This window comes from Eriocheir sinensis, chromosome 22 (genome assembly GCF_024679095.1).
Source record: "Eriocheir sinensis breed Jianghai 21 chromosome 22, ASM2467909v1, whole genome shotgun sequence".
In the NCBI taxonomy this organism is placed as follows: domain Eukaryota; kingdom Metazoa; phylum Arthropoda; class Malacostraca; order Decapoda; family Varunidae; genus Eriocheir; species Eriocheir sinensis.
Genome location: NC_066530.1, coordinates 10,607,315 through 10,623,829, shown reverse-complemented (window position 1 = coordinate 10,623,829; position 16,515 = coordinate 10,607,315). Strand labels below are relative to the sequence as shown.

Here is a 16,515-nt window from a genome sequence, read left to right as displayed (position 1 = left end):
AAATGCAGATTTTTTTTTTTATGTTGTTATTCAGTCACTAAAATTATAAATCAAAGTAAAATTTTGCTGAACAATATAATCAATGAGACAATGCCTCTGCTGAGTAGTGGATATGCATCCTGAACAACAAACAACAAGCTGGAGAGGGTCTTTCTGTTACTGAAAGGCAGCTTCATTGCTTTTGAGACCTTCAACTGTTGAATGGGTCTCATGGAACCACCAATGGAGCATCGCCGAAATAAGATTTGAACTCAGCGGAGAGAATGTCGAGATGTCCAATGATGCAACGCCAATCATCGCTGGGCACCATCATCATAAAAAATGCTTGAAAATCTGCAGTTGAGTCCATTCACTTAAAAAAAGAAAGTAGTTTTTCAGACCTCGTAACATAACAAAGCAAGATTTATGATTCTCCTTTTCCTTCAGGCTCATACATAACTCACTCAAAGACCTCGTAACGTAACAAAGTTGAGGCAAGAGTTACGATTATTCCCCAACTTCAGCCTCAACACATAACTCATTTTCAGACATTGTAACGTAACAGAAAGTTGAGGCAAGATTTACGATTATCCTCTCCCTTCAGCCTCATACGTAAGTCACTCTAAGACCTCATAACGTAACGGAAAGATATCAAAGGCAAGATTTACGAGCACTCTCTCCCTCCAGTCTCATACGTAATTCACTCTAAGACCTCGTAACGTAACAGAAAGAAATCAAAGGCAAGATTTACGAGCACTCTCTTCCTTCAGGCTCACACGTAACTCACTCTAAGACCTCATAACATAACAGAAAATCGAGGCAAGATTTACGATCATCCTCTGGCGTCACACTCCCCCCCAACACATCAACTCTATAAATAAAACTTCAAAGATACAAAATTATCAATATATTACTCTTTAATGCATGAAGAGAGCTATAAAACAGAGTGTGTAGTGTGTGTGCATGCTTGGGACACACACACACACGCACACAGACACACGCTCCCAGCACAGAACCGCTACATAGGATAGGAAAGCACATCAGTCTTTAAGCACAATATAATAATAATAATAGGGTTTCACTCATAAAAATCTGCTTTGGAAAAAAAATATATATATAAAATGAAAGTACCAACGCTCATATTCTCCGACGATTTCCGCTCCGCCAACAACTATTCCCAAGGCCACAAAGGAGGTCAGTCAGGTTCCCATGTGTGGGTTTTCACATTCATGGTGCAGAGGCCTTGTCAAACTATCACCAGGCCCATAAAACCACCCATGCGGATACTAACACAACCTCCATGAAAGCCTTGTCAAATGTGTGTGTGCGAGTCTTGAAATGTCTGAGAATACGGCACAAAAGTTTTCAAGAGGTAAGGCCCTGGAGCTATACACTGTAGGTCTTGGTCGAAATCGCCTGATGGAGTAGTACGTCAAGCTGTTCAGTCAATATGTGCACAGCAAACGCCAACACTATATAGTCTGTTCACTTAAGTCTGCCCCAAGCTGACAACATAAACCTAAGCGTGTTCGTAAGCACAGTGCAGATTAGCTGAAAGTGCTGCGTGAGATAAACACAAACAGAGGTTAAAGAAAACTTGGAAGCCATAGCAGTAGCCAATCAGCACTCAGCTTGCAAACACGCTTAGGTTTATGTTGTCAGCTTGGGTCGGACTTAAGTGAACAGACTTATAGCAGCTGAACCAGAGCTGTAGAATAGAAGAGCATGGCCATCTATGTCACAGCTGCCATGTTGTTGCCAAGAGAGCTGTGTGAAATATAAAGCCATAGAATAGAAGAGCATGGCCATCTATGTCACAGCCGCCATGTTGTTGCCAAGAGAGCTGTGTGAAATACTAAGCCGTAGAATAAAAGAGGATGGCCATCTATGTCACAGCCGCCATGTTTTTGCCAAGAGAGCTGTGTAAAATACTAAGCCGTAGAATAAAAGAGGATGGCCATCTATGTCACAGCCGCCATGTTGTTGCCAAAAGAGGCGTGCGAAATTCAAACTGATGCTGACATGATATTGTTTTTTGTGCTTTGGGTACTTCATTGATATCCTGACCACACCTAGAGCACAAAAAGCACTACTGTACCAGCATCACTTTGAATTATGAATATATGATCTCTTGCAAGTCTACACAGGGCGAGGTAAAGCTGGGGGCATACGCTACAGCTGCATGTCTAAATGGCAATGGAAAATGTATCAGTCAGTGCTAAAGAAGCTGCGGGCAACGGTGCCAGATTGTCTCACTCAGCCTCTTATATTTACCAACTTCCGACCCAAAAACTGTCTCGTGGACCCTAATAAGGAGATTCACTTATAATTACCGTTTAAATAGTTAATTACTGATGTTTCTTGGCAATAGTTAGGCGTCAGATACCGGTAAAAACTATGCTCTGAGTACGATAATCTGGCAACAGTGGCTGCGGTAGTGTTTCCAGGATCATCAGGACCTCGGGATTCACACGACAGAAATAGTTGCAAAGAAGCATAAGTTGGCGTCTTGAAAGGAAATCGACAAGCGTGTGTTCCCTGCCTGGCACGTGTGGACTGTGTCACTTGAAGCCTCACACAGCAGTAGTAGTTGGTGAGCTGTTACTGAAGAGATCGCGGGGAGCTGGGGAGAGGAACAGACTGCCCTACTCTACACATCATCAGCCTGGAATGTACACTGAGTTCATGATATAATTGAATACGAAACAAAACTCGGACTCCACTCTTACACTCCTAAGCAAAAGGAACTCCATGTGACACTACCTACCCATCCTGACACTTGTGGGAGTATGGGACAACACCTTGAGACTTTGGTTAATGATAGAAAGTGACACTAAACGAAAGATGTCCTCAACTTACAATATGGGCATTACCTGATAGAGGACACACTATAGGATGTAACGCACTCATTAATTATGCCTGTGACCCATTCTTTACACTTGTGACCCATCCCTTATGCTTGTGAGAGTATGGGACAACACCTTGAGACTTTGGATAATGATAGAATCGGACACTAAATGAAAGATGTCCTCAACTTACAACATGGGCATTACCTGATAGAGGACACACTATAGGATGTAACCCATCCATCATTATGTTTGTAGCCCATCCTTTACACTTGTGACCCATCCTGACACTTGTGAGAGTATGGGATAACATGCTGGGACTTAGGTTAATGATAGAATCTAAATGAAAGATGTCCTCAACTTACAACACGGGCATTACCAGACTGAGGACACACTATAGGATGTAACCCACCCATCATTATGCTTGTGACCCATTCTTTACACTTGTGACCCATCCTGACACTTGTGGGAGTATGGGATAACATGTTGGGACTTAGGTTAATGATAGAATCTGACACTAAATGAAAGATGTCCTCAATTTACAACATGGGCATTACCTGATAGGACACACTATAAGACCTAACCCACCCATCATTATGCTTGTGACCCATCCTTTACACTTGTGACCCATCCTGACACTTGTCGGAGTATGGGACAACATTTAGACTTATGTTCATAATATAATTGAATACTAAACAAAGGATGTCCTCAACTTACAACATGGGCATTACCAGACTGAGGACACACTACGGGACGTAACCCACTCATTAATTGAGGGGCTGCGCGTCCAAACCAGGCTAACCGCCAAAACCAAAGTTTACCGCAAATCGCAGTCAAAGTTCGGAGGTTATCTTACTCTCGTCACTCCGGTATTAATGATGTTATGATGGTCATTTTTCATCAGAATATACATTTACATGTCTATTTTTACTGTGCAATGGTATATTGCTTATACTGTGTAAAATTATACCTATACCATGCAAGTCAAAGTTTTTTGGTGTCTATAATGAATGTTAGAAAACTTTGAGAGCATTTTTCAACATAAACTTTAATGTCACGCATCACTTACGAACCCAATAGTACTATTATTTGCACTATGAAGTATTGATGTATATAACACACTGGCAAAGAGATGAAATAGTAGATAAAAAAATGGCAGAGAGAAGAAATTCCATTTACTTTGAGTATGAACAAAAAATAATGGAATAAAAAATAACACTAAATAGTACCTCTCTTTAAGAGAGTTTAACCATATTTCTAGTGTCAAAAAGCAGATAGATCTACCACAGACAACTAGAAGAAGGGTTATAATAGCGATAATACCATAAACTCAAAATTGCTAAATTTGGCGCTCAGCCTGGTCTGGATGCGCGCGGCCACTCAGTTATGCTTGTGACCCATTCCTTAACCCCTTCGCGCCGGATGTTCAAAAAGCCCGCCTGGCTGATATACGGCATGCTCGGCCGTGCGCGCTAGCGCGCGGGAAACCTGAGCTGGCATGTATCTGCTTGTCGCCTCCGTATATTATGCTGCTAATTTTCAGTCAACATGTCACGGTCACGTCGAAAGGTAGAGACCTCTCTCTTGGGAGAGAAGGTTGAGGTTTGGCTTCTCTCGAATATGGAACTTGAGTACTACTTCTTGGTAAGTATTTGCTTCATTAGTTGAATATATACTTTGAAAATATTATGCTGTATATATCACTGCATCATGGCATCAAAGACAAAGGAAGAGCCCATCCCTGGTAAAAAAAAAACCTCTGGTTGATGACGATGTCTTACGCGAATCCCCAGGGGTGATGGAGTAATCCAGGCAAAGGCTAAATACCTCATTCATTTCCTATCACTGATTCACTGGAACCATTTGCTATTCCTTGAACTATCCTGACCTTTGCCAATCCTGACCACTCACATTCCTCTCTCTCTCTCTCTCTGATTGTTTTACAGCAATGGATAAGGAGATTCATGAGCTGAAAGCCCTCATTACATGTATCCCGTATTTGCAAAGCAGCATACACGACGAGTCAACATATATCTGCTATGCATAATATAAATTGTGTCAACGCGAAATAAAAAAAAAAGCGAAATAAAGAAAGGGGAGAAAGGGGCAAGGGGGAAAGAAATAGAGAAAGCAGATGATTGTGTAGAGGAGGAAGAATGTCGAGAAATTATCAGCAAATACAACTCTGTTATCATCAGTCAGAGCTGCCAGATACTCCTTTGTCATCACAGACAATGTATGTATGTACGTGTGTGTGTGTGTGTGTGTGTGTGTGTGTGAGAGAGAGAGAGAGAGAGAGAGAGAGAGCCAATGAGGCTTCCCAATTTTAGACACAAGGCAGGAAGAAGGCGGTGCATACTGTAGCTCATTTTTTGTGATTGGTGGGAACGAGGATGGTGGGAGGAGCAATAGGATTTCAAGGACAGCATACGGCATCTTTACTTAGTAACCAACACAAAGTACGGGACAACTCAATAGAAGAAGAAACAGAATAGAAATATGACGCCTACGTAGGCATCATCGTATATGCTACTGGGGCTTCATGACGCCTACGTAGGCGTCATCATATTGAAAGGGTTAAGTTTGTGGGAGTATAGATAACACCTTTAGATTTAAGTTAATGATATAATTGAATACTAAACTTAAGATGGACATGACATGGAAATGGGCACCACCAGGCAGATAGGATGTCACCCACTCATCCCTTATGCTTCCAAGTATGAGATCACACTTTTACCTTGGCTTAAGTTCGTAACATAATCAAATACTAAACAAAAGATGGTCTCCACTTACATCATCGGCATCACCAGACATATAGGACTTTGTTGGGGTTCACTTTATTCATTCCTGAGGGAATCAACTTTTCCACGAGATCAACTTTGCCAGGACACACACTGCCTCTGTAACCTTAAGGGAGGAACCATAGAACCGGCCTCGTGCAGACTCTTTACGTTCTTGTGTGAGTAGAAATAACAAATATGGAATGAGAACACGATGGAATGAGAAGTATGCCACAAACTCTTACAACTGTGCTGAAACGTTCGTACCACCAATGTCGCTTCTCTAATTCAATACAGTAATTCAGGACAAAATACAATATCCACTCATGCTGCCCTCCGCCCCCTACTCCACCCCTTCATTTCCCGAGTCTTGGATGATCAGGTGAGGTCATTTTTGCTGTTTTTTGATAGGGAAGATGACCAGAACCTTGACAATTATCACATGCCAAAAGGGGCGGGAGGGACTGGCTGAGGGTGAGGTTGAAATCTGAGGCTATCCAAGAGAGAGAGGGAAGGGAAGGGCAGGGAAAAACATATAACAAGCTGCCTGATGTTGAAATATGAGGCTACACAGGAGGGAAGGGAAGGGAAGGGCAGGGTTAAAACATATAACAAGCTGCCTGACATTGAAATTTGAGGCTACACAAGAGAGAGGGAAGGGAAGGGCACGGGAAAACAAGCTGCCTGATGTTGAAAGTCAAGGTTATCCTAGCAAGATGGGAAGAAGGGACAAAGTATAGGGGACAAACTGCATGAGGTTTAAGTTGATGCTACCCAAGAGAGGGGAGGGCTTATGGCTTTGGGCTTAGAGGATAAGTTGCCAGAGGTTGAAGTTGTGGCTACCAAGACAGGAGGGAGGACAGGGTTAAGGGACAAGCTGGCTGAGGTTGCAGTTTAAGTTTGGGCCACCCTTGAAAACTGAAGTGATGGGGAAGATTAAGACATAAGGTATCTTGGGTGTAAACTGACGCTACCCTGGTACATGGGGGACGGGACAGGGTTCAGGGGACAAGCTGCCTGAGTTTGCAGTTTAATTTTGGGCCACCCTTGAAAACTGAAGTGATGGGGAAGATTAAGACATAAAGTATCTGAGGTGTAAACTGAGGCTACCCTGGTTAAGAGACAAGCTGCCTGAGGTTTAAGTTGAGGCTAGACAGTGAGTGGACTGGGCTTAGAGCCTAGAGGACACATTGCCTGAAGTTGAAGTTGAGGCTATCCAAGAGAGAGGAAGGAAAGGAAGGCAAGAAAAGAGGAAAAGAGAAGTCAGAAGAAGTGCTAGGAAGGAGATGCAATGTAGTTTTAGAAGAACAGAGTGTAGAAAAGGGATGAGAGAGGGAAGGAGACAGGAAAGGAAGGAAGGAAAGAAGAGAGGAAAGGAAGAAAGGAAAAGAGAAGTAAGAGGAAGTACTAGGAAGGAGACGCACATGGGAAGGAAGGAAGGAAGAAGCATTGCAAGTGTGGAAAAAGACACGTGAGGGCTGGAGGCAGAAAAGGTCCATGGGTCAAGCAGCCTGGCCGTGACTCCCAGGGTGGTATAATTAACCATCTCGGCACCAAGCACACATATCTGACAAGACTTCCTTAGGAGTTTGGGGCATTTCCAAGACTAGTAGTTTTATGACCCTAGTGATAGTTTGACCCTTCTTCTGTACCCTTAACCTAAAATAACTCATAAGAACCCGACTGATGTGAGAGAGGGGAGTGTCTAACAATACGGATCATCAGTGTGTGGGTCAGCTAAAATCCAACCAAATTGTAGAGTCCATTTGGGCATTGGCTCCTGTGGGTCCATTTCTCCCCTCTGCTCTGCCACACAGTCCCAACACCTATTTTTTCCTATCATATGTTACCTTTACCTTACATGTGAGAGGAAGAGATAGGTGTTGGGACTGTGTGGCAAAGCAGAGGGGAGATGTGGACCCACGGGTGCCTCCGCCCAAACAGACTCAACAATTTGGTTTCACTATAGTGGTGTGAAGCACTCTCAACGCCTCGCCCAAAGCAGCAGCAAGTAGTTATAGTCCATAGAAGCAAAAACCACGATACAGGAATGTTACACACGGCCGCCCTCCAATGCATTACGCTATAAGACACACGATACTCACGCACCACTTAACAATACACAATATTTATTATTTATACAATAAATAATAAGTAGCTTTTATATTACACTAGGGGTTGTCTCTTTATGGAATGTCCTACGGAATGTGAATTGTGACGCAGAGGAGCTACAGCCAAAGTCCTCAAGCCGTCAGTCTGATAAGCTTTCAAAGACTGTATAGCTTTAATTATTGTATTCTAGGATTCCTGCTACGGCCAAGTCCTTATTCTGTCAATCTGTTAGACTTTTAGATACTTTTAGACAATTATATTCTAGGATTCCTGATTCAGTAAAAGTCCTCAATCAGTCAATCTGTTAGACTTTTAGATACTTTTAGACAATTATATTCTAGGATTCCCGATGTAGTAAAAGTCCTCAATCAGTCAATCTGTTAGACTTTCCAGTACTGTAGTTATAACAAATATAGTTTAGGATTCCTGTTACAGCCAAGTCCTTAATCTGTCACTTGTTATCATTTCAAAATGTACTTATGACGATTGTATTTTAAGGTTCATTATTTCCTGCCTTCAGAAAGCGGCTTTTATAATTAGTTTCCTGCTTTCTAGAATCCATATTTTGGGGGGCATTATCTGGACAATGTCATTCAGCTTCAGATAATATAAGGTTTTCACACACTGTAGGGTTTCGTATTTCCTGTCTTCAGAAAGCGACTTTTAAAATTAGTTTCCTGCTCTCAAGAATCCATATTTAGGAGGCATTATCTGGACAATGTCATTCAGCATCAGACATTACCAGACTTTCACACACTGTATTCCTGGGTTTATTATTTCCTGCCTCCAGAAAGCAGCTTTCAAAATTAGTTTCCTGCTTTCTAGACTCCATATTTTGGAGGCATTATCTGGGCAATGTCATTCAGCATCAGATATTACCAGACTTTCACCCACTGTATTCCAGGGTTTATTATTTCCTGCCTCCAGAAAGTGACTTTTAAAATTAGTTTCCTGCTCTCAAGAATCCATATTTAGGAGGTATTATCTGGACAATGTCATTCAGCTTCAGACATTACCAGACTTTCACACACTGTATTCCAGGGTTTATTATTTCCTGCCTCCAGAAAGCGACTTTTATAATCAGTTTCATGCTCTCAAGAATCCATACTTTGGGGGCATTATCTGGGCAATGTCATTCCACATCAGACGTTACAAGGTTTTCACACACTGTATTCCATGGTTTATTATTTCCTGCCTTCAGACAATGGTTTTTATGATCAGTTTCGTGCTCTCAAGAATCCACACTTTGGGGGCATTATCTGGACAATGTCATTCAGCATCAGATATTACATGGTTTTCACACACTGTATTTTAGGGTTTAATATTTCCTGCCTTCAGAAAGCAACTTTTATGATTAGTTTCCTGCTCTCAAGAATCCATACTTTGGGGGTATTATCTGGACAATGTCATTCAGCATCAGATATTACAAGGTTTTCACACAGTATATTTTAAGGTTTATTATTTCCTGCCTCCAGAAAGCAGCTTTTATGATTAGTTTCCTGCTCTCAAGAATCCATATTTTGGGGGTATTATCTGGACAATGTCATTCAGCCTCAGACATTACCAGACTTTCACAGTTTAATTTGTCTCCCAGCACTGAACAACGCTTCCAGTGTGTGTGGGTGGGAGATACATACCTCTGAAAATATATACTGCATTCTTTTATATACATGGTAAAATCTCTGAAATACATCATACAATCAACAACCAGGACCAATCAGTATAGCTGCGGCCGCCCGGAGAACAATTTACATGTATTTGACAGAAGCAACAACACAAGAGGGATTGTAACACCTCCCTGGGCAGACATTACCTTTTGTGACCATGTTCTGACACACACACACACACACACACACACACACACACACACACCTGTATATTATGACAAATACAACTATGATAATATTACTGACAACATATGCTCTGGAACATAAGCCCATATTTTTAAATGTCTTGGCCACTCAATTCACCTCTTTTAAAAGCCTCTCATGGAAGTTACAGGGCTTTTCGTGGACTGTTTCATGATCCCGGTGATAGTTTTACACAACTCCTGCGCCTTGAATGGGAAAAACGGCCATGAAAACCCGGTTAATGTTCTCTGTGGCCTCGGGAAATAATCGTAGTGGGAGCCGGAGACGTTTAAAAATACGGACCATACTATCGGAGGTGTGAGAGACTGGAATGTAACAGGAAACATACGCAGGTACATCTTGTCTCACTACAGAGAATAAGTTAAGGAGTGTCTCGCTGGTTAAGTCACCTACAGCATTAGGTAAAATCATTCCTTATTCATAACTTACTAAGAGGAGTTTGGAATGGTTCTCTGTGACTAGCACTAACAAAGCAGCTCCCGCCATGTGTTGTGTGTGTGCCTAGACCTTCTTCAGCATGTTGAGGGGCAGGGCGTCGGGCAGCTCGATGTCCTCCAGGTGGATGCTCGATGGGTTGAAGGGGAACCGCACCGGGAACGCAAACTTGGTGTTCATCAAGAGTGTCGCCTGTAAGGGAAGAGTGTATCAAGTCACCTCTCCACTCAAAATTGACCTCTCTTTTTGGCCACTCTATACTATCGTGTGTTGTAGGAGCGGCAAGTAGCGGGCTTTATTTTTTCCCGCACTCTTTTTGTTGCCCTTGAGCCACCTCCTTTGTTGTAAAAAATAAAGTGTGATAAGACATGAGAACAGATTGGAGGAAATGGAACTGACTACGCTTGAGGAGAGGAGACGGAGTGAGTTAATAGCCTTGTTTAAATGTACTAGTGGACTGGACAACTGTATAGAGGTGAGCTGGTCATGACGGAAGGGAGGAGGGGGCTGAGAGGACACAGTAAGATGCTGAAATAGGGAATATGTCTGATCTTGCCCCCAAAACTTCTTGATCTTGTCCTAAAACCTTCCTGATCTTGTCCTAAAAACTTCCTGATCTTGTCCTAAAAACTCCCTGATCTTGTCCTAAAAACTTCCTGATCTTATCCTAAAAACTCCCTGATCTTGTCCTAAAAACTTCCTGATCTTGTCGTAAAAACTTCTTGATCGTGTCCTAAAAACTTCCTGATCTTGTCCCAAAAACTTCCTGATCTTGTCCCAAAAATTTCTTGATCTTGTCCTAAAAACTTCTTGATCTTGTCCTAAAAACTTCCTGATCTTGTCCCAAAAACTTCCTGATCTTGTCCTAAAAGCTTCCTGATCTTGTCCTAAAAACTCCCTGATCTTGTCCTAAAAACTCCCTGATCTTGTCCTAAAAACTTCCTGATCTTGTCCTAAAAACTTCCTGATCTTGTCCTAAAAGCTTCCTGATCTTGTCCTAAAAACTTCCTGATCTTGTCCTAAAAACTTCCTGATCATGTCCTAAAAACTTCCTGATCTTGTCCTAAAAACTTCCTGATCTTATCCTAAAAACTTCCTGATCTTGCCCTTGAAACTCCCTGATCTTGTCCTAAAAACTTCCTGATCTTGTTCTAAAATTCCCTGATCTTGTCCTAAAAACTTCCTGATCTTGTCCTAAAACTTCCTGATCTTGTACTAAAAACTTCCTGATTTTGTCCTAAAAACTTCCTGATCTTGCCCTTGAAACTCCCTGATCTTATCCTAAAAACTTCCTGATCTTGTCCTAAAACTCCCTGATCTTGTCCTAAAACCTTCCTGATCTTGTCCTAAAAACTTCCTGATCTTGCCCTTGAAACTTCCTGATCTTGTCCTAAAAACTTCCTGGTCTTGTCCTAAAAACTTCCTGATCTTGTCCTAAAAACTCCCTGATCTTGTCCTAAAAACTCCCTGATCTTGTCCTAAAAACTCCCTGATCTTGTCCTAAAAACTCCCTGATCTTGTCCTAAGAACTCCCTGATCTTGTCCTAAAAACTTCCTGAACTTGTCCTAAAAACTTCCTGATCTTGTCCTAAAAACTTCTTGATCTTGTCCTAAAAACTTCCTGATCTTGTCCTAAAAACTCCCTGATCTTGTCCTAAAAACTCCCTGATCTTGTCCTAAAAACTCCCTGATCTTGTCCTAAAACTCCCTGATCTTGTCCTAAAAACTTCCTGATCTTGTCCTAAAAACTTCCTGATCTTGTCCTAAAAACTCCCTGATCTTGCCCCTGAAACTCCCTGATCTTGCCCCTGAAACTCCCTGATCTTGCCCCTTAAACTCCCTGATCTTGCCCCTTAAACTCCCTGATCTTGCCCCTGAAACTTCCTGATCTTGCCCTAAAAACTCCCTGATCTTGCCCTGAAAACTTCCTGATCTTACCCTAAAAACTCCCTGATCTTGTCCTAAAAACTCCCTGATCTTGCCCCGAAAACTTCTTGATCTTGCCCTAAAAACTCCCTGATCTTGTCCTAAAAACTTCCTGATCTTGTCCTAAAAACTCCCTGATCTTGCCCCTGAAACTCCCTGATCTTGCCCCTGAAACTCCCTGATCTTGCCCCTTAAACTCCCTGATCTTGCCCCTGAAACTCCCTGATCTTGCCCCTGAAACTCCCTGATCTTGCCCTAAAAACTCCCTGATCTTGCCCTGAAAACTTCCTGATCTTACCCTAAAAACTCCCTGATCTTGTCCTAAAAACTACCTGATCTTGTCCTAAAAACTCCCTGATCTTGCCCCTGAAACTCCCTGATCTTGTCCTAAAAACTACCTGATCTTGTCCTAAAAACTCCCTGATCTTGCCCTAAAAACTCCCTGATCTTGTCCTAAAAACTCCCTGATCTTGTCCTAAAAACTCCCTGATCTTGTCCTAAAAACATCCTAATCTTGTCCTAAAAACTCCCTAATCTTGTCCTAAAAACTCCCTGATCTTCTCCTAAAAACTCCCTGATCTTGTCCTAAAAACTCCTTGATCTTGTCCTAAAAACTCAATGATCTTGTCCTAAAAACTCAATGATCTTGTCCTAAAAACTCCCTGATCTTGCCCCTGAAACTCCCTGATCTTGTCCTAAAAACTCCCTGATCTTGTCCTAAAAACTCTCTGATCTTGTCCTAAAAACTCCCTGATCTTGTCCTAAAAACTCCCTGATCTTGTCCTAAAAACTCCCTGATCTTGTCCTAAAAACTCCCTGATCTTGCCCTAAAAACTCCCTGATCTTGCCCCTGAAACTCCCTGATCTTGCCCCTAAACACACACACATACACACAAAAAAACACATGTAGAAATAACAATACGTAGATTAACACAATAGTAATGCCTTGTCAAAAACCGGCCAACAACTCTGTCCAGGCAAGGAGTCTAGAGCTAACGGCAACAGCGTAAAAAAGGCCTGACCTGCGCTTGCTCTCCCTCGGCGCGCTCCTGCAGCTTGGCCTGGATCTTGTGGATGAAGGTGATGGGCACACGCTCCTCAAAGTCATCCGCCGGCGTGTACAGGTTGAGGATTTTGATGATCTGGAAAAGTGTGCGATTCGGTATAATTCTCACAGTCCCGGGAAGTGTTATGACGGCCAGGATGGTTTTTGGTGTCAATGTAGTGTATAAATATCTATGGGTAGGAGAGAGTATATGACTGTCAAGAGAAGAAGTAACAAAAATGAGATGAAAAGAAGAAGAAGAAGAAGAACGGGGAGAAGAAAGTACATGATTGTCAAGAGTAGGAGAGATTCGTAGCCCATCCAACCTCCGCCAAATGAACAGAAGAAGATGAGGAAGAGAAAAAATAAGAGAAGAAGAAGGTGGAGAGAGCCTACTACTGTCAAGAGAGGGAGTTTGATGATCTGAAAACAGTGACTCGGTATAATTCTCACAGTCCCAGGAAGTGTTATGACGGCCTGGATGGTTTTTGTAGTCAATGTAGAGTATAAGAATTTACAGGGAGGCAAGATTTTATGGTTTTTAAGAGAGGGAAAAACTCCTTGCCTATCCAACCCCATAAGGAAAAATAAGAACATACACAGCCCCGGGAAGTGTTATGACGGCCAGGATGTTTTTGCAGTCAATGTAGTGTATAGGAATTTACAGGGAGGCAAGATTTTATGGTTATTAAGAGACAAAAAACTCATAGCCTATCCAACCCCATAAGGAAAAATAAAAACATACACAGCCCCGGGAAGTGTTATGACGGCTGGGATAGTTTGTGTAGTCAATGTAGAGTATAAGAATTTACAGGGAGGCAAGATTTTATGTTTTTTAAGAGAGGGAGGAAACTCATAGCCTATCCAACCCCATAAGGAAATTAAGAACATACACAGTTCCGGGAAGTGTTATAACGGCTGGGATAGTTTGTGTAGTCAATGTAGTGTATAGGAATTTACAGGGAGGCAAGATTTTATGGTTTTTAAGAGAGGGACGAAACTCATAGCCTATCCAACTCCATAAGGAAAATAAGAACACACACTAAATGAAAAGAAGAAAAGAAGAAAAATAAGAGAAGAAGGCGGTGGAGAGAGTCTACTATTGTCAAGAGAGGGAGTTTGATGATCAGAAAACAGTTTGATTCGGCATAATTCTCACAGGCTGGGAAGTGTTATGACGGCCAGGATAGTTTGTGTAGTCAATGTAGAGTATAAATATCTATGAGGAGGAGGAGAGTATATGATTTAAGGACTGGGAGAAACTCATAGGCCATCTAACCTATAATGGGAAAATGAGGATGTTAGATGATGAAGAAGAAGAAGAAGAAGAAGAAGAAGGAGAGAGAGAGAGAGAGAGAGAGAGAGAGAGAGAGAGAGAGAGAGAGAGAGAGAGAGAGAAATGCCACCCCATTTTCCTTTTAACTCTCTGCACAATCAAAGAAACAAACACACACACAACCCCCCTCTCCTCCCCACACACCCACACCCACACACAAACGCACGCACACACATACCTGGGACACAGACAGCTTATCACACATGTCACAGATGGAGTGGACGTCGTCATCGGTCTTCCGCGCCTGCAGCAGCTGGGCGGCCTGGATGATTGGCGCCAGGGTGTCCGTCACCCCAGACTCGTGCAGCCGCATGTCGCGCGTCCACTGCTCCAGGTGGCTCAGGTTGTAGCGGATCTGCATGCCCTTGGACCAGTGGCACATGTCCTTACGCAGCAGCAGGTTGTTGAGGGACCCGGCGCAGATGAAGTAGAAGATCTGGGGAGGAAAGTTAAGTCTGTACGGCTTCACTCAACACAAAGATTGACAGACAAATGGAGAGACAGATGAACAGACAGATGAACAAAGAAGAGAAAGGGGAGACCTAATACTAATTTACAAATTGTGGAATAAAATGGAAGAAGTAGATAATGAGGAGTTGCTACAAAGAGAAGTAAGAAACACCAGCAACACATGAGGACACAGTAAAATATTGAGAAAAGGAAGATGCTTGAGACATAAAAAATATAGCTTCCCGCAAAGAAACATAAGAGGTTTGGAACAGACTAAGTGAGGAAGTAGCAACACCGAAAAGTGTGCACAACTTTAAGGAAAAACTGGACAAATACAGATACGGAGACGGGACCACACGAGCGTAAGCCCAGGGCCTGTAAAATTACAACTAGGTAAATACAACTAGGTATACACACACACAGACACACACACACACTAGGTAAATACAAAGGACTGCGACTAAGATGGTACAAAAACTATCAAGCCTGTCATATGAGACTAGATTAGAGAAACTGGGCCTACCAACACTTGCAGAAAGACGCAAAAGAGGAGAACTGATAGCATTGTACAGGAACACAAGTGGAATGGACGTGTTGGATAGAAGTGATTTTATCGAGATGGAAGGGAGGAGGCAACTAACAGGACACAGTAAGAAATTGAGGAAAGAGACTTGTTTGAAAGACATAAGGAAGTTCAGTTTTCCATACAGGACTTAGCAAAGACACTGTTGAAGCGGGCAGTGTCCATATAATGAAGGAAAAGCTGGACAAATATAGATTGGGCGACAGGACTGACCCAGCTTGAGCTCAGGCCCTGTATACTACAAATAGGTAAATACATTAATTCATCTTTGACACTCCCTCCTTGCCTGCTCAAAGTTTCTCAAAGATCTTTCCCCCCTCTCCCTGACATACTCCTGCACCCTATCTCTCCATTTCACTGGAGGTCGTCCTTTAACATTCCCTCCCTCTATCTCACTCACATACACCCTTCTGGTCATCTTACTCTCCTCCATGTGGCCAAACCACTTTAAGGTCTGCCGCTTCACTTCTTCCACCACTCCACACTTCAATTTACCTGCGTGACACATTCCAAAACGCTCATACGCACTTTCATTACTCATTCCATCCATTCTACCCACACCACAAGCACTCCTCAAATAACTCATTTCCACTGCCTGCACTCTAGACCTCTGACATTCATTCCAGGCCCATGTTTCACTTGCATATGTGAGGTAAATACAAATAGGTAAACACACACAGAGACAGGAAGGACAGGACACGAAGAAAGTCTGTGCCTGGTGAAGGTGACCCAGGTGTTGACAGCTCCTCTTACCTGCCTGAAGACCTGTGTGATGAGCTCCGGGTCCGTCCCAAACATGGCTAGGGTGCGGTAGAACTGGGTCATCTCCTTGAGCAGCAGATCCAGCGCTTTCTGAGGCTCAACTGGAGATTCCAGTTCCCGAGCGAGGCTGCCGGCACGACCTGGAGAGGGGTCACGAGCACCATGTTGATACACACAAACAAGTAAGTAGCAGCCTTGTCAAACTATCACAAGGCTCATAAAACTACCCATGGAAATGCCCACAACTCCTATGAAACCTCGGGGACATATTCTCTAACATTTCCAAGCTTAAGGGGTTATCACACTGGGCAAATTTTCCGTGGATTTTCAGTCAAACCACGATTTCCGCTGGCGTGGTTCTCATATTTCCGAGGTTTTCTGACGTGTCCA

At 42.7% G+C, this 16,515-nt stretch overlaps 2 protein-coding genes across 16 annotated transcripts in view; one reads left to right on the top strand and one right to left on the bottom strand.

Moving 5' to 3' along the window:
• The window catches only part of LOC127002027 (uncharacterized), an 87,201-nt gene that overhangs the window by 52,695 nt on the left and 17,991 nt on the right, over window positions 1-16,515 (top strand). The window lies entirely within an intron of this gene.
• LOC127002025 (unconventional myosin-Va-like) overlaps window positions 5,065-16,515 on the bottom strand; it is a 155,004-nt gene continuing 143,553 nt past the window's right edge. For all 7 annotated transcript variants that reach the window (XM_050867348.1, XM_050867349.1, XM_050867351.1 and 4 more), the window contains 4 exons: window positions 16,117-16,265; window positions 14,509-14,766; window positions 12,972-13,091; window positions 5,065-10,215 (listed from right to left, as the gene is read on the bottom strand). In XM_050867348.1, coding sequence (XP_050723305.1) covers window positions 10,090-10,215; window positions 12,972-13,091; window positions 14,509-14,766; window positions 16,117-16,265 — 653 coding nt within the window. In that variant the 3' untranslated portion in view covers window positions 5,065-10,089. The remainder of the gene's footprint in view (window positions 10,216-12,971; window positions 13,092-14,508; window positions 14,767-16,116; window positions 16,266-16,515) is intronic.